The 23,369-nt window shown below is 47.1% G+C and overlaps 1 protein-coding gene across 1 annotated transcript in view; it reads right to left on the reverse strand.

The window, feature by feature from the left end:
• Positions 1-4,999: 4,999 nt before the first annotated feature.
• Lrr47 (Leucine-rich repeat 47) overlaps positions 5,000-23,369 on the reverse strand; it is a 55,775-nt gene continuing 37,405 nt past the window's right edge. Inside the window, exon 7 of the mRNA XM_084589004.1 lies at positions 5,000-5,779. Within this exon, the coding sequence (XP_084445130.1) occupies positions 5,539-5,779 (241 nt within the window). The 3' untranslated portion in view covers positions 5,000-5,538. The remainder of the gene's footprint in view (positions 5,780-23,369) is intronic.

A 23,369-nucleotide genomic window follows, 5' to 3' on the forward strand; every position in this document is an offset into this window, starting at 1 on the left:
AAAATACATGTACAATTAACCAATGATCCAATCTCATGGTTGATCACGTGACATATACTATGCTTAGACAGATAGCTTGACAGTAACGAAATAGACTAAGTCCTGCTTTGACCTTCTCTGATCTTGAAGTTCAAAGCACCAGCCTGGATCGTTTTCCGAAGTTTTACCGCGGTGACAGACTTCACACCCTAAAAAAACAAACACAAAGTCAGAGGCAGTACTAGATTAGGTGCACAAAGAAACACCTTATATCATGTGACTTAAAAAGTGTCTGCAGCACAGAACTCGCCTGAAAGCTTTGTTTATCAGTATTCCCCATTCAAACAGCTCTAAGAAGAAACCAATCAATTCATGAACGTTACTTTCGGCATTCTCAATGCTTTTCTCGCAATTTTTCAAAAAATTTTAGCGCTCCTGGAGCGCAGACCTGGTCCAAAAGCTCGCGCTTCATTCACTGCTGCGGCCGGCCGGCTGGCGCCAAGGAGAAAAAGCGTGTCGTGCGCAGCGCTCGCCGCCGCCGCGCGAGGAGAATCGAGGAGGAAAGCGCGGCGCGGAGGAGAGTGTCGCTACTTTCAAATTATCAAGGGATTTTAGTCCAGCCTTGATAACTGTATGCGCGCTGCTCTTTCTACAGCCTCGCTTCGTCCCCACTTTGAGAGCACGTTTATCTGAAATATTGGTGAAAGACAAACGTACCGACCGGGCACTGCGCATAGACAGTCAACATATTTTTAAAGGTTTCGGCATAGGGTGTCCAAGAGAGCGAAGATAAAGCGTGATGCGAGCATGCGAGGCAAAGAATAAAGAATCGCCGCCGCTGATCAGATTTTAAGCGATAGCTCGTGATTGATAATTTCTTGGTGTGTGATAGGTGATGACGACTTAATGAAATTGCTGTAGTTATTTCATTAGTTAATGAAATAAGGAAATGAAAAATCCGGAAAAGGGGTGTTCAAATAAAAGATGTCAAAATGCTCAGAATGAAATTATAATGCTTGATGATGCTAATTAAAAATTTAGAGTGTAACTGATCAATCATTTGAAATACTTGACAAAAAATGAAAGATGCATTGGTGTCAAATTGCAATGTCTGCTGATGCTAAGCATCGGTGTACAACAAAAAAGGTAAAAAATTAAAAAAAAAATTAAAGGTGAAGAAACATCGTCTGCGTGTGTGACACATTATCGCGTCATACCCTTAACGGCGGAGCTTAATTTTAACGCGGTAGCGTTAAAGAGCTCGTGTCGCAGAAAAGCCGGTGTCGTCGGCGGCGTTGGCCGTGAGCAATAAATCCCGGCATGCACTTCATAAATAAAAAGCAACTTCCAAGATGGGCTGGGTGGGAATCGAACCAGGGTCTCCGGAGAGGAGACGCTACCACTCAGCCACGAGTTCGATGCTTGAAAGCGGTACAAAAGCGCTTCTAGCGTGTTGCCTTAGAAACGTGCCGTAGAACGTTATACTGCGGTGCATATCGGTAATTATGAGCATGCTACTTACAGAAGTCGCAGTTACACGAGTAGCGAAGTACGTTTCCGCTACATTTCTTCTGCGCTCTGCGCACATGCAGAGCCATCTTGCGGCAAACACAGAACCCCTCCTCGCAATGTGCGACGCTGCCCCGACACGTGGCGAACCACTCGCCCCTGACGTTTCGCCGTGCACCCTCACGGGCTGTAGAATCAAGCTTCTTTCCTTTCTTTAGATCACTATCTTTGCTCACCCGCTTCTCCCCTTCGGGCCGCGCGGGTACCGGTGCGAGGATGTCCCAGTACCCTTGCGTTTAATAAGTTTTCTCGACGAGGTGCAATAACGCTATCGCGTTCCACTCTTGAAGGCGAAGCTTAAGCGTCCTCCAAATTTTTTTTTTTCCGTTGCTCCTGCATCCTTGCATAGGTGATTTCTGCTGAGCAGGCCCGTGATTCCACAATTAATACGTATATGGCGCACCATAAAGCAACGAAGTTTTGTGCGTACTACCAGCTAGACGCAAAATCCTAATTGTTTATATTTTGCTCACTGTGCTTAATTCTTAAATCAAGATGGAGGCAGTGTAGAGATTGCGACAGCAATCTGAACTTAATTGCGATACAAAACATTTAGTGGAACGGGTAGATGACAGCGGGAATTGTGGCCATGCGACACCTTTAACAGAAAATAACAGCCATGTCCAGTGCTAAATCTATTACACATATTTCACTCGCTTTCTTATCAGTATGCGGGTCCCATACTTTCGGACAGGCAATATGGACATTCTTCAGTTTAATTGTGCCTGCTGTTAGTAAGCCAATGTTTATACCGTCGCGAGTACACAAAGAAGAGCAGGGGCACTTCTGATAGTTTTGTAATTGGCATCTGGCTTTGACAATCGCTGTGATAAATAACACAATATACAGTTAAACCTCTAAGTAACGAACCTCCATGTAGCGAATTCCTCGATATTAAGAAGTTTTTCAATTTCCTAACGCCGCTCCATTGAAGTGCATGTATTTGAAAACTCGGTTTAACGAACATGTCGCGGCGGTTGACCTTGATATAACAAACTCGCGGCGCCAACTGTCTCTTAGCTAGTGCCGAGTCACTGGAAATTTGGCACAACCCAGCAAGTTTCAGGACGATAAAACACGAACTGAAGTGAGAATAATGCCTACTGTAGCAACGAGCGACCGCAGTTGATACAGCGCACTTTGCGTTTCAGCGCTGATGCCGCATCTCCTTGGCAGATGCAGCAGTCTCCACTGTTTTTGCAATCGGAACATGGAATTACAATAGTTCTTGGTTAAAAGTGGCCAAAAATAACAAAAAAAAAAAATGTGGAGAATTAAAGCAGCGCGCGTCCATCGCTGCCACGCGTTTTCTCGCGAGCTCCCACGCATTGGTAGTGGGAACAGCGGAGTGAGCTGGCGACGCGAGGCAGATGGCTTCCTGGGACAACAGTGGTGGGCGAGCGCGCGCGGCGGCGGCGCCAACGCGCGCGCTCTCCCCCAGACTGATTTCTCCTCCACCTCCTTTTCCAGCTCCCTTGTAGACGTGTCGTGCGAGCCGCAGAGGAGGTGGAGGCTGTCGCCGCAGTCGTGTGTGCAATTTCACCGCTTCTATATGACTTCAAATAATTGATATACTCTAAACACTTTCAAGGTGGTTTCCCTCACATCAATTCTTAATCTGGTTTTTGTTTTACATTGTCCTTTTGGGTCTTCACGCGAAAATTGCATGTAACAAAAACGTGGATGAAATGAAAAAATGCAGACATTATACAATTTCGTTTAACCAGGTTTAACTGTAGTCTGAATCGGATTCACGAGAATATAAAGCTGGACGAGTTGGATTGAACTCATCTTACAGCAGTGCGAAACACACACAAAGCGCTCGTGTCGTCCCATTTCTTTTCGTCTTGTGAAGTGCTCATGTCGCCTCCTGTTCCTTTTCGTTTTGCGCTGCTGTAAGATGAATCGGATTCACTCATTTTATTTGGAAGTCATAACTCACTTAATTCATACAGACTTTCTTGCAGTGCCTAGGTGACCTTGAAATTTTGTAAGGAAAGAAAATATCAATCTGCATATAACAGAAAGTGTACCAATTAAATTCTCATCTATATAGGGGACAAGTACTCGAAATGTTAAAGTATATGCAGCAACCACTTTTAAAGCCACTGCTCAAAGTTTTTGAAAAAGTAAGCATATGGCACTGAACTGATTGTTTAATAACTGTAACAAACTATCTGATGTTGACTGCTAAAGATCTGACTGTTTCACAATGAAACTAAGGAAAAGTGCAAATTTGAACAGAACAATGCACCTAAATGCAAGCCCAACAATGATAATTAGAACGCCATAAAACCATCCAGCCGAATGTCTGGAACTCAAATCCTGAATAACTTCAAGTTCATGAAGTGCCGACGTTTATAAAAATCAGAGCTCTATTCTGACAACATATTTTAGAACCCGCTTGCACTCTGTCTCCCATCCAAGAAGTCTAGCAGGGTCCGACGGCATGCTGAACATAAAACTACACCTTGTACAGGTTTGAAATGTAGCCGCTCTGACACAGTGCCATGAAGTGAGTTTTCTCCATTCCCTGAAGCTTTACCTTTAGCATCGTCATAGTTGTGGACAACTTTCTGAGGCTACGCACTGGAAGCTACGAATACGAGACATCAGCTCCCCCTAGCTCCCTGGTCTCGCGCGACACGCACTCGCAGCTTCCGCTGCATAGCTGGCAAAGCTACTGAAAGCTGTTGTTACTGTAATAGGTGCAACATCCATTTCTATGGCCTCAAATAATAGAAAGAAAAACAGCGTAAACTTGAGCCAAATGATTCGCAAGAGCGCCGGTCCAACAGCAGCAAGCCAATACACCGGAGCTGCTGGGGCCGCCGACGGCACCTTTACGACAACCAGCACCCCTGGCGGCCAAAGTTGGAAGGCATCGCCAGCGCGACCACCCCCTCCCATTGGTAGATCCCTACGTACAGCACACTAGCCAGTATATTCTAGGCACTGTAACAAGACGCTGCTGTGTGGCAAATACCTCAGAGTCACCTCCTCTGTTTTTTAGCTTTACAGCTGCCCAGCACAATTATCTGCACTCGTGAAATTCTTGCTTGCTGGACCTGCCTCTTCATCTAGGCTCAAAATTCTATCTTCTTCTCATTAGCCAGGCTCCCGGTGGCATGAAAACAGCAATCAAAGATGACGTGCTGCGCTTCTGTCAAGCAAAGCTTTTGTTTTGGTTTACCAGCCAATCCACAGCTGCCACAGCCCACAATAAACCTTTTCATTCTGTTTTTTGTCAGCTGTTCACTCTACTCTTAATAGCAGCTCTTTTATGGCTAGAAGGCGCGAAGAACGACTAACATGGAGATTCACTCCACGTTTTGTTTCTTGCCACTCTGCGACAGCATCTTGAAAACAGCGTTCATAAGTGCTTTCGGTGGTATAAATGCACCCCACCGCCTCATGAAAAAAATTCAGTTTATTCTTTTCTATTGTGCAGATGACAACCAAATTTGGTGAGAAGTTTCTTTTATAAAATGTGGAATCCAAAAGAACAAAAATTTAAAAGAGGGTGTTTTGGTGAAAATCTAGCCATCCCATTCCCCGCTTGACAAGTTGCAAGATTTAGACAACACATGTGAAAAACATAAGTAGTTTTATTGAAAAAGAAAGCGAAATTTTCACTGGTTTATGGACACACATGCATTCCTTGGAGATTATATTCTAGCTATGTCCTGTCAGTACTGTGCCCTTTCTGTAAAACAAAAACTTAGAGTGAAAAATGAAAGAACAATAACATGAGCACAAACCTCTAGGTGCTAAACATATAGCATTAAGCAGTAAATGGTCAGAGGTCATAATTTAGCCTTTAGCAAGCCCCAAATAAAGCAATTTTTGTACTCCTTGTGTACAATGAACACAGAAGGGTTTTCAATTAAAAAATATGCCCTTAGGCTCCGGTTATCTATGCCCTTCAAACAACAAACCTTTGACAAAGAAAGGAGAGATCATTTCCAAAAACTTTTTGTGTTCATGTCTCTAACAGTGCGGGAAGCACTTTGTTGCACACAACTGTGCTCGCATTGGCACCAGGAAGTCATCCGAGGGTACCCAAACTAGCTCGCCACCACCTACAATTGCCCTGCGTGGATTCACTCTAAAAATCATACTAGCTCTTCTGGCTGGAAATACAGGCTGCTGGCAGACAATGCATGAGGTGGCCAAGCTTAGCAGGTCCAACAGCGACTGAGGCACGTCCTCTGCTGTCAACTCCACCTTGCTGAAAGGGGTCGAACAATAAACATTAGTACTGGCAACCATGACAGAAATCGTAACAAGAGGGTCATTGGGCTACCGAATGTAGCAACAGTAAGCAACACACACAATTGTGGTTCAGCACTGAATGAAGAGTTAGCTGTGCCCTACCATCCTTACCTTGCACAATGAAGCACAATACGTAATCATCATTAAGTGGAGTTTTAAATGTGTCACACCCGAAGTTACATCCCAGTTCTGACAAATGCCATCCACTCTACTCCAGAGAAAGTGAGCTGGAAGATGACATGCAGGTGGTTGTGGTAGTAATCAGTACTTAAGCCAACTCACTTTCTTGTAATAAGTCATCAGCCCTTTCTAGGAACATATCTGAATGTGCGAATCACAGAGGAATGACAATGTTCCAGCACACCTGTGCTCTTAAAAATTACGCAGTCATGTCATGCATCTATTCCAGATGGCGGCCACAGTAGACTCTAAAGTGTTAGCTTCACAAAATCTTTCAAAAGATAACCATTCATAATGTAGCCAGGTTAGCCACGTGGTCTACATGACAGCTAAGCCCAGGATTTCTGATTGCTTGAAGTCTTTGCTATACAACTTGCAAACTTTTCTCCCATATCACGGTAGATGTCTGCTCTAGTTTGTTGTGCCTTATTCCTAAAATAGTGCAAAGGAAGTAGATGAAGACAAAAGACACACACGGCACTGCAAATACATGCAGCCATGTAACACCCTTATTCCTGACAAAGAAAGACAACCATAATTTTGAATGTTGTTGTTAATTGTCTGCACTTGCGCCAATGCCAACACCATTTAATTAATAAAGAAAAACATTCTGAATCAACCTAGACAAAAACTACCAGGTGAGAATGCACCACCATTGAGCACATTGTTTATGTAGTTATCGTTCCAAGCTATGTGTTGACCCACAGAGGGTCAAAGTCCCGAAACACTTTCAGGCTGACAAACTTGGTTTATATAACATCTGCACAGGTGTAGTCTACACTATTCGACATTTTCATACTTACCCTGCGCAGATCTTCAGGCATTCTATATAGTGTCTTTAACATAGCTGCCCTTTTTCCTCAAGTAACTGCACACACCACAAACACTTTCCAAATAAAGTGTTTGAGTAATGGAAGCAGCCTTCCACATTTCAGAACAGGGCTTGTAGTAGAAAAAGTGCTAATATGGAGCAGCTAGACCTGTTCTGGGTAGGTGCTGATGCAATTTGGTTTGCCACATTGAAAAATATTTCTCGAAACAGGTCATTTGCACCACTGTACACAAAATTAAACCACAGAAACAACTGAAACATCCTTTAAGACATTGGTAATGAAATATTTTGTTTGAATTTAATATAAGACTAGTGAAATCCAAAGTGCCATTTTTTGAAACAAATGAATTCAGGCATCGACAGCAGAGTTTACAAGGTGCCAAGAAAACGAACTGGACACCGTGCCAATTCCGTAGTTTTTGTCAGTTTGTGAGCAGTCTGAGGTTTCAATGAGATTCCACCAAAACAAAACAAACTGTGTGTAGACAACCAAGTGGGTGTAGCTCATTAAATTCTTCCAGCATGAGGCAAACTCTACGCAGGGCAGGCAAGCAAGTAGCAATTTCATCTATTTAAATGTTGCCTGTCACACAAATACAAGCCTCTGCTACTCCTTCCAGGCAACCTTTTGTGACTATGCAGCCAAGGTAACAGAGGCGAAGCTGTCATTACGGTGTTACTGTACAAAGTAGTTCTGCCACATCTGACCTCAGTTACGTTTTCAGTTTCAGTTCCATCTTTACAGTAGCCGACCGATTTTTTGGACTGCATTTAGGAATCGTCACGCGCCCCATAGGAACATGTACATTTTCATGACTGATATTTCGGACCCTATGGTGTCCAAATGTTCAATTTTTTCTGACCAAATTTGGCGCCAGCAATACTGTGGAGATCTCTTTTTGGTTAAAGGTTTCTTTTTTCTTTTTTTTTTCGGCATGAGATAGATGCGAGCGGACATCGCAGTTGCAAGCAACCCAGTTTTGCGCAGTTGTGAAAGCTTACGTGAAGCGAGCCATTCGGACGAACTAGCTTGGCTCTCTGTGCATCGCTGCCATTGGAGGCAGTGGCAATAAGGGAATGCTCAGCCTTGTCATCGTGGCATGAGCACGACCTGACGTGCTCATGCCACGATTACAGTGGCATGGACGTGACGAAAGCATGACTAGCCAAGATATGCGAAATGGAGGGCTATAGTGGTTACAGCAGCATGATCCGCTTCTGCGGCGCACCACTGCTCATGCGATGAGTGCCTTGAGTGAGTTGCATGCTTCAAGGCAGCGCGCATTCCTACCGCATCGGCACCAGTCAGCGCACCCCCAATAGAGGCCGGGCCCGCCGTATCGGATCATGCTGGTGCGTGTGCATAGGTGGCGCACGGAAGCTGATCACAGTAATGGATCGCGCTACGCTACAATTCCCTGTTATCGACATATAAATGAAACATGCGGAGCGGCAAAGTTCGTGATTTGTAAAGCTGGTTTTTTGCAGAAAAGTAATTTTTTTCAAGTTCACTCATTTTTCGGACTGTTCAATTATTCGGACCATTTTCAGGGTCCCACTGAGTAAGAAAAAACGGTCCGCAACTAAATTTGAAAGAATAGTTTTGAGCTACCAACGACGCAGATATGTGTTTCTTTACACCACTGGAGGAAAAGTTAACATATATTCACGATTACTGAATATCCCACGCTATGTACGTTGTCGAAACAAGCACACTGGTGAAAACATACAGAAACTGGCGAATAGATGCAGCAAAAGCAGCCGACACATGCTTCGCAGGATTCCTGACAATGGAGCAGCCATCACAATTGTGTGGCATAGTGTAATCATTTTAAAATGCACTACACAAACGCTGTACTGGCTTCTATTGTAGCACAGTCGTGAAATAATAATTTGAATAATTGTGTAATGCTATAGCCCAGATCACAGTCTGCGAAATTCTAAGAGACTATAGACCAGAACACGGAAGGTAAAGTGAACGCCGCCATTTTGAAGGCACTGTAGTGCCATCTGTAGGTGCCGCAGCGAAATGATGACTGTGCACCACGGCCGCCTCGATCGGCGCGTGCGTGGCGGGGCTTGCTACGGCCGTCCCATTCGGCACACACCCCATATTAAAAGTGTAATCAGAGAAGTTCCCTCATGCGGCGCGGAAAGGCGCTCTGCTCCCACTCCTGTCAACAGGAGTGGGAGCAGTATGCGCTTCTCCTGGGTGGAGAAGCGCATACTTGGAAGGGTGCACTTGTGCGTCGGGAGACAACTTCGCTGTAAAATGTGGCGCCAACTAGAGGAAACCAAAAAGAAATCAAGGTACGTGTGGCGCATTGCACGTGTAATGAAATATCTATTCCTGCGAGTGAGCTGCCGGTGCGCTTAGCTAAACGCTGCCCCTACGACGCTCGTCTTCCTCTTTATCTATCTTTTCCCTTAAAAAAAAAAAAAAGAAAACAGGCATAATACTGTTTCCGAGCTTTACTTTCAACGTGGTGCCTGGCCACCTTCTTGGTTCGAGCATTGTGTTCAAAGAATTCAGTCATGACAGTGGCCGCAATTTTGAGGTACATTTTCTCTAGCCTCATACCGAAGAAATTGGGGCCCTTCCATGCATGGCACATTTTTTACATTGCGTGCCTTCAAACGAACTTGAGTGATGTTTGGAGTGGGCTTCCCAGTTCTCATATGTTGCTGCTGAAGGCACTCTGCTGCATGTGATGATATGCATTATCGCGTTGTTAGAATCACTTCGATTTCAGAAAAAAATTCTTATTTTGATAATCAGGGACTTGGATCTCATGTATATTTTCCTGTATTTTCAAGAAGATGCCACACTGCTGCGTGCCATGCTGCAAGTCCAGTAAAAAAAAAAAACAAAAAAAAAAAAACAAAAAAAAACAAAAAAAAAAAAAACAAACAAACTTGGTTTAAGTTTTCAGGAATTCCCAGCAGATGAAACTCTGGCAGGCATGACTGAAAGCTATATCGAGGAAAGATTTTACTCCAAATGATAAGTCCGCCAGCAGTGTCGTCTGCTCTTTGCACTTCTTAGGAAGTAACTGCCATTCTGAATCCGCAAAGATTCGTCGTCTGCACCGGACTACTGTACCCAGTATTTTTCCTGGATACCCGAGCTGGAGCGGGAGCAGTCATCTTGCGCTGTTCCTAAAACAAAGTATGCTTTCAGTGCAATGAACTGCAGCAGTGAGGAAAATGGAAAACGACCGAGGGCCACAAAGAAAGCAGTCATATCTGCCCTTGGTTCTGTAAACAGCTAAAACTGAATTGTGTTCCTCAGGCTAATCCTCTAAACATTGAAAATCATTGCCCAGCCGAAGGTACTATCCAAACAAGTGATGACATTGCCTTCCAAAAACATTCAGATGTGAGAGAAATAAATTGCTTGTAAGTGCAAATTTTCAGAAAAAGTGAAGAAATTCGAAAACTTCGCAGAGAAAATGAAAGCCTGAATAAAAAACTCAGTGGTTTTAAGTCTAATATAGTGCAATCAGCATTGAGCAAATGCATGCAAAAAGTGGGCACAGCAATGTCTTTCCTCGAAGACCGCATTGTTGAGCAGCTAGCAAACGCTTCTAGGCAGTGTTCTTCTTGGTCACCGGACTTTGTGAAGGAATGTGTAGTATTAATCGCGGATGATGTCAACAGTTTGCTGGCGCCCCTGAAAGTGATGCCTTATAAGTAGGAGGACAAAGTATTGCGCATGCAGTTATAATAGCCTTTCCAGCATATTTCTTTCTGAAGCCCAGATTTGAGCTCCATGTACCTTAATTAGTCCTGAAATGAGCATTTTGTTTTTATCTCCTCTTTTTTTTTTTTTCAGTGCAGCGGCCACCTTCAACAGTGGAAAACGCCGCAATAGCATATGTCGCCGGTTATGTAGCGAAAGCGACAGAAGAACAAAGGACATGCAGCGCCTACCCAAGACTGAATGATTCGGGAGCAACAACATCAACAGTTTGGTGTTCCCAGACCCCGAGTTTGTGGCTGTTCTAATAAAAGTAAAAAGGCGATCAATATCGCAATGCCACATATTGGCAGAAATGATGTGTGAAAGAAGTTGACGGCAATGATTTTGCCACATCTAGAGGGCTGCCCTTTTTTATTTGCGAGGCGAGAGAAGACCATGCCTCTGTCACATCTTCGATAGTGGTAAAGGAATTTATAAAGACTCTCTTATCAAATGTCGCTGCTGTTGTTACGAACAGAGTGGCTTATCGGAAAAAATTAATCACTAAGCCGCTCAGTCGAAAGGTTTTGAGCGTCTAATCAGCATAAGCGCGGGCGTGCTAAGAACTTTTTATTGTAAATAAATTGCTGTGTGCACTGCGACTTTGTGATGCTGGTATTTTTTGCCTGAATACGAGCATGATATCCAAGTACAGTGAAACCTCGTTATAACAGTTAAAAAATCGGAAAATAGTTTGCTCTATCCATAATTTGTAATATAAAATTTCTTAGAAAACACATGCAAGAGCAGCAAATTCAATCAGAGAAGCATATTGCCGTTCCCCGAAAATTACAGCAATGGAAGTGCTGGGTGCGTCACTCAAAAATAAAACACAAGCTTACATTTTTTTCGAGCATGAAGCGCAGTACGGAAACTGAAATGCAATATTAATTAAATAGTTTTATGGACTAAAACTGCTTACTGTATAAGGCGTAATACATCGGTGGTGTCCATCGCGCCATCTTTGAGACGTTGAATAAGTTAACCTGAGAAATCGCTGCGGCGTAAATCCCTAAAAAAAAAAGAGTTTAAAGCATGTTAAAAGGCGATTGTTGCTGAAAGCTGTCTCTGAATGCAGCCTAAAGGTAACATACACTCACTGAAGACAGGAATTGATTATGGTCAAGGTAACTGTATAGTGCAACCGTTGTCATACAGTCACATCCTGGCTGCGTTCGCGGCTGGTTTTGCTGCTTTTAAGGAAAAAAAAAAAAAAACATTGTATTATGCAACCGTAAGGGGTACATACCCAAGAAAATATGTCCGTAATTTATTTGAATGCTGTGATTTTAAAAAAATAAAAATTGTGCCTAGAGGAATCGAACACAGGTCTTACAATCAGGTACGTGGTGCTAATCTATTGTGCCACAGATGCAACAGGAAGTGCGGTCTTTAAATGCGCTCTTATTCGCTTTCATTTAACATACTAAAGATGGCGCGACGGACGCAACTGACATGATCAACGAATTACTGCAAGCAATTTTAATCCAGCAAACTATTTTATTGTGTATGCATTTTAGTTTATACACTCGAATGTATACTAAAAAAAAAAAACATTTATTTATTAAAACGTCAAAGGCCCCATTGAAGGGGTATTACATGAGGGGTACGAAGGGGTATTATATTAACATATAGCTTTATTGACTTCCTTTTTGTTGTGTTTTATTTTTTAGTGACGCCACCCAGCATTTTCGTTGCTGCAGTTTTCAGGGAATGGCAATATGCAACAGAGAGGGCACAGCAACTCGGAGGGTGCCTACTTGGGTCACGTCCATTTATTTATGCGCAAAGAACTGCATTATCGCGGCCTGCTTTTTTGTGTTGATCGCATTCCGTATCACGCCCTGTTCCACAGTTTGCAAACACCCAACAAGGGCAAGCCCACTGCTCTCAATAGCACTGCAGTGGCGGCGCAGTAAATTCAATGCAGCAAGCGCTTCTTGTGAAGTCGGAATGTTCTCATTGTCTGCAGGGTCAGCCTGAGCTTCGTCTGCGGGATGTTCAGAAACTTCCACAGCGATTTCGGCGTCCGTCAGTATAGCCGTGGTTGCCGCGATGTCGTAGCCGCCTACAAAGTCCTCTACAGTCATTTTTGCAGGCATGTCACCAACAAAACTTGAAAAAATCGTTCCAGGCTCATCGAGCTCACGGAGCTCTGCTTCTTTGTCGGGATCGTCCCCATCTTCACTTGACGCACGGGCCTCTGCTGGAACAAAACCTGTGTGCTGAAAGCAGTTGGCAGTCATATCGCCTTTCACGCTCTTCCATGCCACTTTAATGCTCCCAGCAAGTCGATCTTCATGTCTTGCTTCATAAGAAGCTTCACGAGAAGAGTGTCAATCAGTCTCCTCTTGTAAACTGCCTTGAAGGCCCTGATTTTATCTTGAGCTTGGTCTTTAACGTCAGTGCTGCTCTTTTTTTCATGTTCACCGCCATCACAGCACTACGCACACCCACGCACCACACTCAATACGACGACCGACGCAGCCTCCGCCGAACGCTACGACGGCCACACCGCGACATTGCTGCTAACACTAAAACCAAAAAATGCAAAAGGTGCAAAAAGTGCAAAAACCAAAAAGGTAAAAGCAACATTCGATCACGCCGCAGCCGTCGCTGCTGAAGCGGCGCTGTCAGCGATTGTGAGATGCGAACAATTTCTTATGGCCTCCGAGATCACCTCCGCGCGCACAAACAGGCGCGCGGGGTGATCTCTGAGGCCATAGATTTCTTTGGCTGCCAACTCCCAATGTCGTCATGGCATCTATGGCGCTGTCAGCGCCTGCGAGGTAGTCCTGAACGTTCGCTGCGCCGCACAACACACATGTAGTGCAATGAAACCTGCCTACTGCTATTAAAGTGAAGTAGTGCTTGGCGTCGCGAAGTTCGTAATATCTGTTTTTATGCCGAACCGCGTTCGCTATGGGAAGTTAAAAATACATGTGTTTGACAAAAATATTTCGGAAGAGTTCGATATATTCAATAATTCGTTATATGCGTGTTCGTTATATCGAGGTTCGACTCTATACAGTTTAATCAGGGCCACTGGCCGTTTCTCTCTATGGCTGTCAACTATGGTGAGCAGCTTGTCTCGTACAGGAGCAACCGCGATGAGCTCGTCTAATGAACATAAAATAGAAATCGGTGGCACAGCATGCAACATCACCTTGCCATTTTCATCGTAGTATATTTGCCCTTTTTTTTCCTTCCAAGTCGTATTTCGACCCGCAAATGCGTTTTGACCGAGCTAGTACATCATGGATGTGAGTTCACTGAAAAAATATATATACTATATATTACTGCGTTGCCTCGTCAGTCAGGGCACTTCATTTATAAAGAAGAATTGTATTTTCCTATTTTAATGCTTTTGATTCACCTGCTGCACCAATGAAAAGATATGATTGTTTTCCAGGAACACTCGTTTCGAAAACATAGTATCGAGGCTGCCCGCTTCGAACAACATGCAGCCTTGGCCCCCCCCCCCATATTAAGCTCACTAAAAAAAAAAACGCATCTAGCTGCAGGAGGTGTTAGTGTTCTTGTGTACATTTGTTTGTTTCTTTTTTTCATAGCTGTTTTCCACAATTGCATATCACGAAAGCTTCCCAGGCGCCGCAAAATGCATTGCGCGCGGCCGTTCGAGCGAGAGCGAGGGCTGAGGAGCGCACACTGCGGTGCGGCGAAAAGAGCAGACAGGCCCATCTCCGTAATTACGTTTTCTCCATGCGAATGGGATGACCAGAGCAATCCCCGCCGCGAGCGCCGATTGAGGCGGCCGTGTCTGGACTGCCAAACAAGGTGGCCATGGATGTAGTAGTGCTTACTTTTTTAAACCACTCTGCTTACACCATCTGAGAGCCAGACGGTTGCATGGCGATTCGCTGTCAATTTCATTTCGACACCGGCCTCACTGATAGCCGCCGCGTCGGTAACTAATGTGCGGGGTCCTTTCGCTAACAATCCGACCTTAAAGCATGCATAGGTCGAGCGATCTACGCCAAATGCACCTACTGGCACCTGATAGTTGAGGGTGGCGCTGGTGAACACTCTCAAGGTTCGCATACAGACAACATAAATACCCAAGCAAGTAGCAGGGGGGACAGCGGCTGATGTAGCTCAGTTGGAAGAGCACCGGACGCGATATTCGGAGGTCGTGGGTTCAGTTCCCACCATCGGCACGTTGTTTTTTCTGCTACTTTGTGTTTAATTATCTTCCCCTAAACAAGATTACATTACTAATTTCTTTGATTATCCATGTAAACATTAAAAAAAAAAAAAAGAACATAAAGTAACATCCCCTACGCTTTCCTTGGCCTCGCCGACTGTTGGCTTCTTTCCTTCCTGCTGGCGCTGTGTTACGCTGTGAGGCTGCTTATCAGGCTGGCGTCTGTTGGCCTCGTAATGAGCGTTACGATGTACTAATCGAAGGACAAGCTTCAATTCTGCAAATACAACTGACCTCCTAAAATAAAAATTAGTTAAAAAACATATTTAGTTAATTACAGAACTGAAGCATTTTGCTTCCTACTTGGTGTCTGCCATAGCCCTTAATATAGCGCCAGGGCCAAAATAAAATCTAGTAAGCAACTCTAAAGAAAAGAGGGAGGGAGGGAGGGAAGAAGGAAAGGAAACACCCAGTATATCACGTCGGAGTTTGCAACCACCGTCTACCATTGAGAAAAACGAGATTGCCTTATTGAGAATTTCAGTCCTTCAATGCTTTTCTGGTCACAACACTCTGCCATAACTCTATGCGGGACCTTTGTGCACTGCCAGCGGCGGCCGCTGTACGGCGTTACATACATTCTGGGGGCATCGGGCAGCCTGCAGTGAAGGCGGCTGCCCATGTATTGTGGCTAGTCAGCAAGCAGTTTTTTAATGCGTGAGCATTAATTGAATCATGGTGTAAAAAAATAGACATATAAATAAATAAATAAATAAACTGTCCACAGAAAGCATCCGTCTGCAGAAAGTGTGAGCAGGAAGCGTCTGTCCGCACTGCCACAATTGGCCCTCCAAACCCCTGAAATATGACTTGACCAAATATGGTGTCCTATCTAATCAGAGTATGACTAACTCAGTGCTGACCTTCAAATTTGGGTGGCCCACCCCAAAAATTTGGCACCCCTTGAACCCTGGAAATTTGACCGTGTCAGATTTGATCAAAATTAGTGTCTAACCAAATTTGAATATTTGCCCAATATCAGTAGTATTGGTTTAGCCATTCAGCCATTCATTCTAGTGTGACATCTACAGTGTCAGGTGCAAGGCCTTAATTTCTTGATGAATTAACTTATTTGCCACTTGCTCACCATGGCAGGTGGCAATTGAAATAGCCTAACAACTTAGTCAACTGAACTTCAGCTAACTTATTACTCCCATTATTGCGGAAGCGTTGAAGGCCCTGTTCTTCAGAGAGTCCAACATCAGTACTGTGAGTGAGAAATTACGGGCACGGCTCCGGTAAATGGAAGTCGGTGGCTGGAATGACCTGGCAATGATTGTAGGGATGTCATGCGACCACATGTCATAGCCACTCTGGCAACTCTGGTCTCTTCTTTCAGATGGGAGGGTGAGGGGACTGGAACCCTGCAGGCCCTTGCATTCTGAGTCACACAAGCCTACGCCAAGCGGGCACATTCATACTGCTTGGTTAGGGGGCTTTATATCTATACTGGTGGCTTTTCGCATACGACTGTACGGTAAAGAGTATGTGTGAGATATTACAGGAAGAAATTAAGGGATTAGTAATTAGGTGAGTAGCAATGTACATGTAAGTGAACAAAATGACACTTTGCAGACAAATCAGAAGCAGACACAAGCGTAAAGAACGAACAAGACAGGAATGAATTGCAACCAACTAGCCCAAACTACCGTGCTTTTGAGGCGAACCAGGATCCGCAAGGAAAGTTGGCACACAAGAGCCATTAACATTGTCCCATCATACTCTTAAAGGCAGCGCTTAAGTGTCCCTCAAATATCTTTGTAGCTGGCAAAGCAAAGTAGAAAGGGAAATTCACCTCTCCATTTTTACGTGAGAGGAAGGCTGAAAGGTGAAGTGGCTTTGGAGAGGTTATGACAAGAGCGGCGCAACCAGAAGGTGCCTGCCACGGGAGGAAGGACCCAGCTCTAGGGTGGCTAGCGTGGAAGGAGGAGATAATGACAAGGGCGGGGATGCGCAGCATGAGGGTGGTTCCATGGCACAATGCAGGGCTGTATATGGCTAAACCAACCCTGTAACTGCTTTCACTGATCCATGTGCTGAGCGGATAAACCTAGCTCTACTGAATTTTTTAATGCAGACCAGGGGCCAAATTACAGGACTCACTCTAAAGTTATAGAGCGTGACGTCAAAATGACGACACCATGATGGCTCGGTGATATGTCAACGCGTTACAAAACGCAAAATGAACCAATGACTTGCGAGGTGCTGCCCCGAGTCACTTATTTGCACGGCAAGAGGTTTATTCGCTCGTCAAGAAGCCGTTCTCTAAATTTATATATATATTGTTTTAGGACGCTGTGCCCGCCTAGAGATAGACACAGAAGAACGGAGGACACCAGGCAAACACCACTTGCCCCGGTGCTCTTCTTTTGTTCTCTAACCCTCGCGCTGCCGCCGCACGCTTGTCTCGCGCTCGTCCCGCACCTCTTCTTTTTCTGGCGCAGCGCTCCTCGGCGCACGTAACATCTTTCCACCGGGGAGAAAGAAAGTGTCGGTGAGCTGCTGCAGGCGCTCCACTTATGGGGCGGCATTTCGTGGGGAAGGCAATGAGGCAGCAGGCGATAGTGGTGATGACCCGGTATCTAAGTTGGAGTCAATGCTGGCGCCGTTGACATATCGCTTCATGTTTGACACGTGCTCCGGGAAAATGTGGTGCACGCCACATGGTCGATGCTCGGGGAGGTCTTCGAGGTGGTATGTCACGGGGCCGAGCCGTTCAACGATACGATAAGGGCCGCGGTATCGGGGCATGAGCTTCGTGGCACGGCCAGTCGCGTGGATGGTGCGGCGAACGAGGACCAAGTCACCGGACCGGAAAGAGGGAAGTGGTGGTGCTGCCGCATTGGCCACTTGCACACGCGCATGAGCCGCTGAGGCTAACAAACTGAATTCCAAGGGAAGGAAAGCGTAGCAGGGGGCGGCAGAAAGTTAGGTGGGCGGATGAGATTAAGAAATTCGCAGGGGTCAAGTGGATGCAGCTAGCACAGAACCGGGTTAAGTGGAGAAATATGGGAGAGGCCTTCGCCCTGCAGTGGGTATAATCAGGCTGATGATGATGATGATGAGCCGTGAGAAGGTTGCGCTGAGCGTCGAGGCGGGCGTAACGAAGTCGTTGGACGGAGTCAGTTGGTGATACAGTCTGATGGGGAAGGCCCAACTGCGCGTCGAGAAGGATGGAGGGTGTTCTGCCATAGACGACTGAGAACGGCATGACATGCGTTGTATCTTGCCTCGCAGTGTTGAGTGCAAAAGCTGCCGCAGAAACAAAACGATCCCAGTTTCTGTGGGACGGAGCCATGTAGGAGGCGAGTATATCCGTGAGGGTGCGGTTAACACGCTCCACGAGGCCATTGCACTGGGGATCATTGACGGATGTAGTGGAATGCGCAATGCTGAAGGTGCGGAGGGCTCGCTCAAATTCATAGGACGTAAAGCAGCTCCCATGGTCCGTGATGAGGCGTCGGGGCACACCATGCCGAAGAACGAGATGCTGTTCCACAAACAAAACGGCATGAGCGGAAGAGGTGTCTGGAATGGGCAGTGCTTCGACCCACTTGGAAAAGTAGTCGATCGCAACCAGAATATACCTGTTTCCGGTGGGCGTCTTCGGGAATGGGTCCAAATGGTCCAGTTCAACCAGTTCGAAAGGTGAACTTCGCGGCGAAAAAGCCTGCGGGGGTGGCTTGGTTATTCGTGTGGACGATTTCCGGTATTGGCATGTCTGGCAGGATGCAACGTGTTCCTTGACGTCTCTGGACATATTAGGCCACCAAAAGCGCTCCGACACTCAAGCGTAGGTCTTGCCGCGACCAAGGTGACCAGCTGTGGGAGCGTCGTGTAGGCCGCGCAAGACTTGCGACTGCAGTGTTGCTGGCACCACTGGCAACCACAAGAGTGGTCGACCACGGAGCCACCTCACATGACACAAGAGATTACCTTTCATTCGATAGACCCGGCGCAGTTTACGGATACCTGCGCCGGTGGCGGTGCCAAGGAATTGGACTATGGCCGCAATGTCGGGATCTTGCGCTTGTGCAGTCCTGAAATCCGTCAAAGCTGTCACGGGACAAGGGTGGCGAGAAAGGAAATCGGCATTTTGATGGGCAGAACCGCGCCGATGCACTATGGTGAAATCGTACTCTTGAAGTTGCAGTGACCAGCGTGCAATCTTGGCATTTAAGTGTTTGGCAGACTGCAGCCAAGTGAGAGCGCTATTGTCCGTGACTATGGTAAAATGATGGCCGTACAGGTAGGGACGGAACTTCTCGACGGCCCAGACAACGGCGAGGCACTCGAGTTCCGAAGAGTGGCGGCGGCGCTCAACGTCGGAAAGCTGGTGGCTGGCATAAGCTAGAACTTTGTGGTCACCAGACTCAGTCTTCCTGCAGAAGGACAGCGCCGAGCCCATCTTGGCTGGCATCCGTGTGGAGTACGATGGGGGCCGATTCGTTGTAGTGGGCCAATGTGGGAGGCTTAAGGAGGGCGTGCTTGACGTCAAGGAACGCGAGCTGTTGGACCGGCGTCCAACTCCACGCTGCATTCTTCTTCAGCAGGGCGGTCAACGGAGCGCTTCGCTTGGCGAAGTCCGGAATGAAACGACGAAAATACGAAACACATCCAAGGAAACTTTTGAGCTCCTTGGCGGTGGTGGGAACTTCGTAAGCCGTAAGCACTTTTAGTTTTTCAGGGTCGGGACGGATGCCATGCCGGCTCACAACGTGACCCAAGTACGTCACCTCTGCAAAACCGAAGAAACATTTCTTTGGTTTTAAGCGAAGCCCAGCAGACGTAAGGGTTTCGAGGACGAGTTTGAGTCGCGTTTGGTGTTCTTCAAATGTAGCCGCGTATACAATTACGTCGTCCAGGTAGACCAACGCCATAGTCCACTTCATATTGCCTAAGACGCGGTCCATGAGGCGCTGAAAGGTAGCTGGAGCATTCGAGAGACCGAAGGGCATACAGTTGAACTGGTAAAGGCCGTCGGGAGTCACGAAAGCTGTCTTTTCCGCATCATCGGGGTGAACAGGCACCTGCCAGTAGCCCGAGAGCAGATCTAGGGTGGAAAAATAATGGGCCCCCTTCAGACGATCAGGTGCATCGTCGAGGCGGGGAAGAGGGTACACGTCGAGGCGAGTAATAGCATTTAACTTGCGATAATCAACGCAGAAGCGGAGTGTTCCATCCTTCTTGCGCACAAGGACTACAGGGGAGGACCAAGGGCTACAAGAAGGAGCAATGATTCCCTGGTCAAGCATGTCGCATACGTGCTGCTGGATGACTCTCCGTTCGGCAGGCGCTACACGGCGAGGTTGGTGATGAATGGGCCCGCGGTTTTCGGTGTTGATCCGGTGTTGGGCCCAGGAAGTGCACCCGAGTTCACCGGCGCTTAGAGCAAAGCAACTGCGATGTTCGAGCAGCAAGGCCTTGAGAGAGGCAAGCTCCACGTCGGTGAGGGTGGGGCCAAAGTTAAATGTTTCCCATGGTAGGACTGCCAGCGCTAGAGGGTGCTGAGGCGGTGCTTCAGGTTGCAGAGACGCAACCGGTGATCCAGAGTTCAGGATTGAGGCTGTACCCAACTGAGTGCCAGGAGTCAGCACGAGAGGTGCGTGGCTGATGTTAAGCATAAATATGTGGGCCTCTCCTTTGAGCACAGGCAGAAGGCTTCGAGGGGAGGTCATCTCACGGGCTGGAGCTGAACACCGGATGGGTTCGAAAAGCACGTCCGCTGTGATCGGACGTCAAGTTTGGCATACACCCACATTGCCGCACCCAGTGGCAGAGTCACGGCGGACGCTACAGTCACGGTGATGACGTCGATCGGCTTGACTCGACGTGGCCACTTCGATGCGAGGTAACGCACAAATTCTGAGGCACGCTTGGTCGCCGACACCAGGGACTGCCACAGGGCGACACCGAGACTGGAAATCCGGCTAAGCCAACCCGGCCCATGCAGAATTCGGCTCGCCCGTGGTTCTGTTGTGGTAAAATTAAGGACGACTCCGGCTTGCTGGCACCACCCGCACCCGAGGACCACTGGCCAAATAGGGCTGTCTGCTACAACAAACTCGGTGGAGAGGGTCTTTCCGAGCGCTGTCAGATTGACGATGACACGTACGACTTGCTCCACCGGGGCGCCGTTAAAAGCTAAGAGCCGGGTTTTGGCGGCTGGAAGAAGCCGGTGGGGCTCATTAACAATAAACGATTTGTCCAGCACATTGACAGCCGCTCCGGTGTCGACCAAGGCCTCTACGTGCCGGTCAAGCAGAGTTACGTCAACGAGTACGTAGGGAGCTTCAGTTGTTATCGAAGCCGACGAAAGGAGGGGACAAGGAGAACGAAGGAGTGTGGGGACGGACTTTATTCGGCGGAACGGTGCCCCCTGAGTTCCGTCAAATCGTTTTCCGACGTCGGAAGGCTAGCACACTCCCTCACGTAGTGCCCCCTCAGGCCGCAGCGGAAGCAGGTCGTGCGGGTGTCGTTACGCCCGCGTCGGTTAGAGGCCACTGTAGGGACTGCCAATTGAGGAGTCTGCACCGAGATGGTGCGCGCGGCAGAAGGTGGCGACCCCCCCGTGACCAACAAAGTTAATTTCACCTCGATGGCGAGCGCCATGGCGGTGCGGATGGACTCAGGACGCCCAAAACGGACCAAGCGCTGCACCTCAGGGAGTCGGATGGCGTCGACAAACACCTCGATGCCGACCAGGCCCACGACGTTCTGAGGTGCCCCCGGCAGCGACTGCAGAACCAGGAGCACAATGGCGGCGGCGAGGTCCTGGTATGTCTCCCCGGGCTCTTGATGGCGGGCTCGCAAGGGGTGGTACTGCGCACGGGGTTGACCTAAAGCACTGTAGTAGTCGGACAGGAGGCCCACCAGGACGGTGTAAGAGCCCAGCTGGTCGGGCGGCACGTTCTGCAGCAGCTCAGTTGCGCGGCCTCTCAGTTTGGAGACGAGCATCCATGCCTTCATTTGCTCGTCCCAGCCTCTTGCTGTCGCAATACCTTCCAGTTGGATGCGGTAAGCATCCCATGAGATAGTGCCGTCAAACGTGGGTAATTCCGCGTCCAATGATGTACCCGCACCGAGCACGTTACTGGCGGCTACGACAGCAGGCCCAGCGACGGCAGGGCTGGAGGCAGCGGTGGCGGTGGCGCCTAAAGACTCATGACCTGTGTTCAGCTCGGCTGGCACAAGGCAACGAAAGTCGCGCCGGAGAGCTTCCATCTCCGCAGCCTGGGCAGTCAGACGGGCCTCCCATGCGTCCATCCGCTGAGTAACTATATCCAGGAGGCGCTCAATACCGCCATCCAGCTGCTGCGAAGGACCGAGCACCTCCGAGCGTCTAGGTCTAGCTGCACCAGCCGCTGCGTTGTCGGCGCCATCGCCTGGTGGCAGAGTCTTGTCGTTTGGTACGTCGGGTCCTTGACTTTGGGAGCGGGTGAGCGGCATGATCCCACCGCTGCCACCAAAATGTTGTGGGACGCTGTGCCCGCCTAGAGATAGACACAAAAGAACGGAGGACACCAGGCAAACACCACTTGCCCCGCACTCTTCTTTTGTTCTCTAACCCTCGCGCTGGCGCCGCGCGCTCGTCCCCCGCCTCTTCTTTTTCTGGCGCAGCGCTCCTCGGCACGCGCTGTAACAATATATATATATATATATATATATATATATATATATATATATACGATGTTGAACTTTAAATGCCAATTCCTGTAAAAAATGAAACATTGTTGTTCAACTTATTCACTGCGTGTGTATATATATATATATATATATATATATATATATATATATATACACGCAGTGAATAAGCTGAACAACGTTTCATTTTTTACAGGAATTGGTATTTTAAATTCAACATCATCAAAAAAAATAGAGAAAGAAACAGCTGCAGTTTTACATTTAATGGTTTCATGAGTAACATTTATCGCCATGAGCATGACGGCATGCAGGCAGAGGCAAACAAACCGTAAAAATGGCGGCTTTCAGTAAAACAGCTGATTCCTGGCTAGTTCCTGCTTTTTATGCATTGTCTCACATCAAGGGATTGGTTGGTGGTTACAAATGCATGGAGAAATCTGATCAAAGGCAGTATAATCGGGGTTCTGTTTCTTTTTCACTAGAAAACCGAAATAGAAGAGACTAAGGAGCATGAACGCCTTTCACACAAATACTTCAGTTAGAATCGTTTTGTGCTGTATGTCGCCTTTGCCGCCGCCCTTTCCTAGGGGTACACTGTGAAGCATACCCATCCCTCAGTGCGCCCACTTTGCAGCAGATGGCTTCAGTGACTAGACACGCACTTGCTCACCGTTGGTTGTGTGAGGCCAATTATCTGCTTGCTACCTGCGAAAACTTGAACTCCTCCAGAGGCAAAAAAAAAAAAATAATAAAAAATAAATAAAAGGCCAATCGAAATGCGCACAGCAATTACTGTCGCATCGACAGAGCAGTCGCCTGCTAGCCTCATCACAGTTTGTCAGCCAGTTCATCGCACAACCATCCCGCAATTTCCTTTTCAAGTCAAAATTGGCGTCAGTTAAAGCTCACAGAGCAAGTAGAAC

This window comes from Amblyomma maculatum, chromosome 1 (genome assembly GCF_055883805.1).
Source record: "Amblyomma maculatum isolate TAMU_Amacu chromosome 1, ASM5588380v1, whole genome shotgun sequence".
NCBI classification, from domain to species: domain Eukaryota; kingdom Metazoa; phylum Arthropoda; class Arachnida; order Ixodida; family Ixodidae; genus Amblyomma; species Amblyomma maculatum.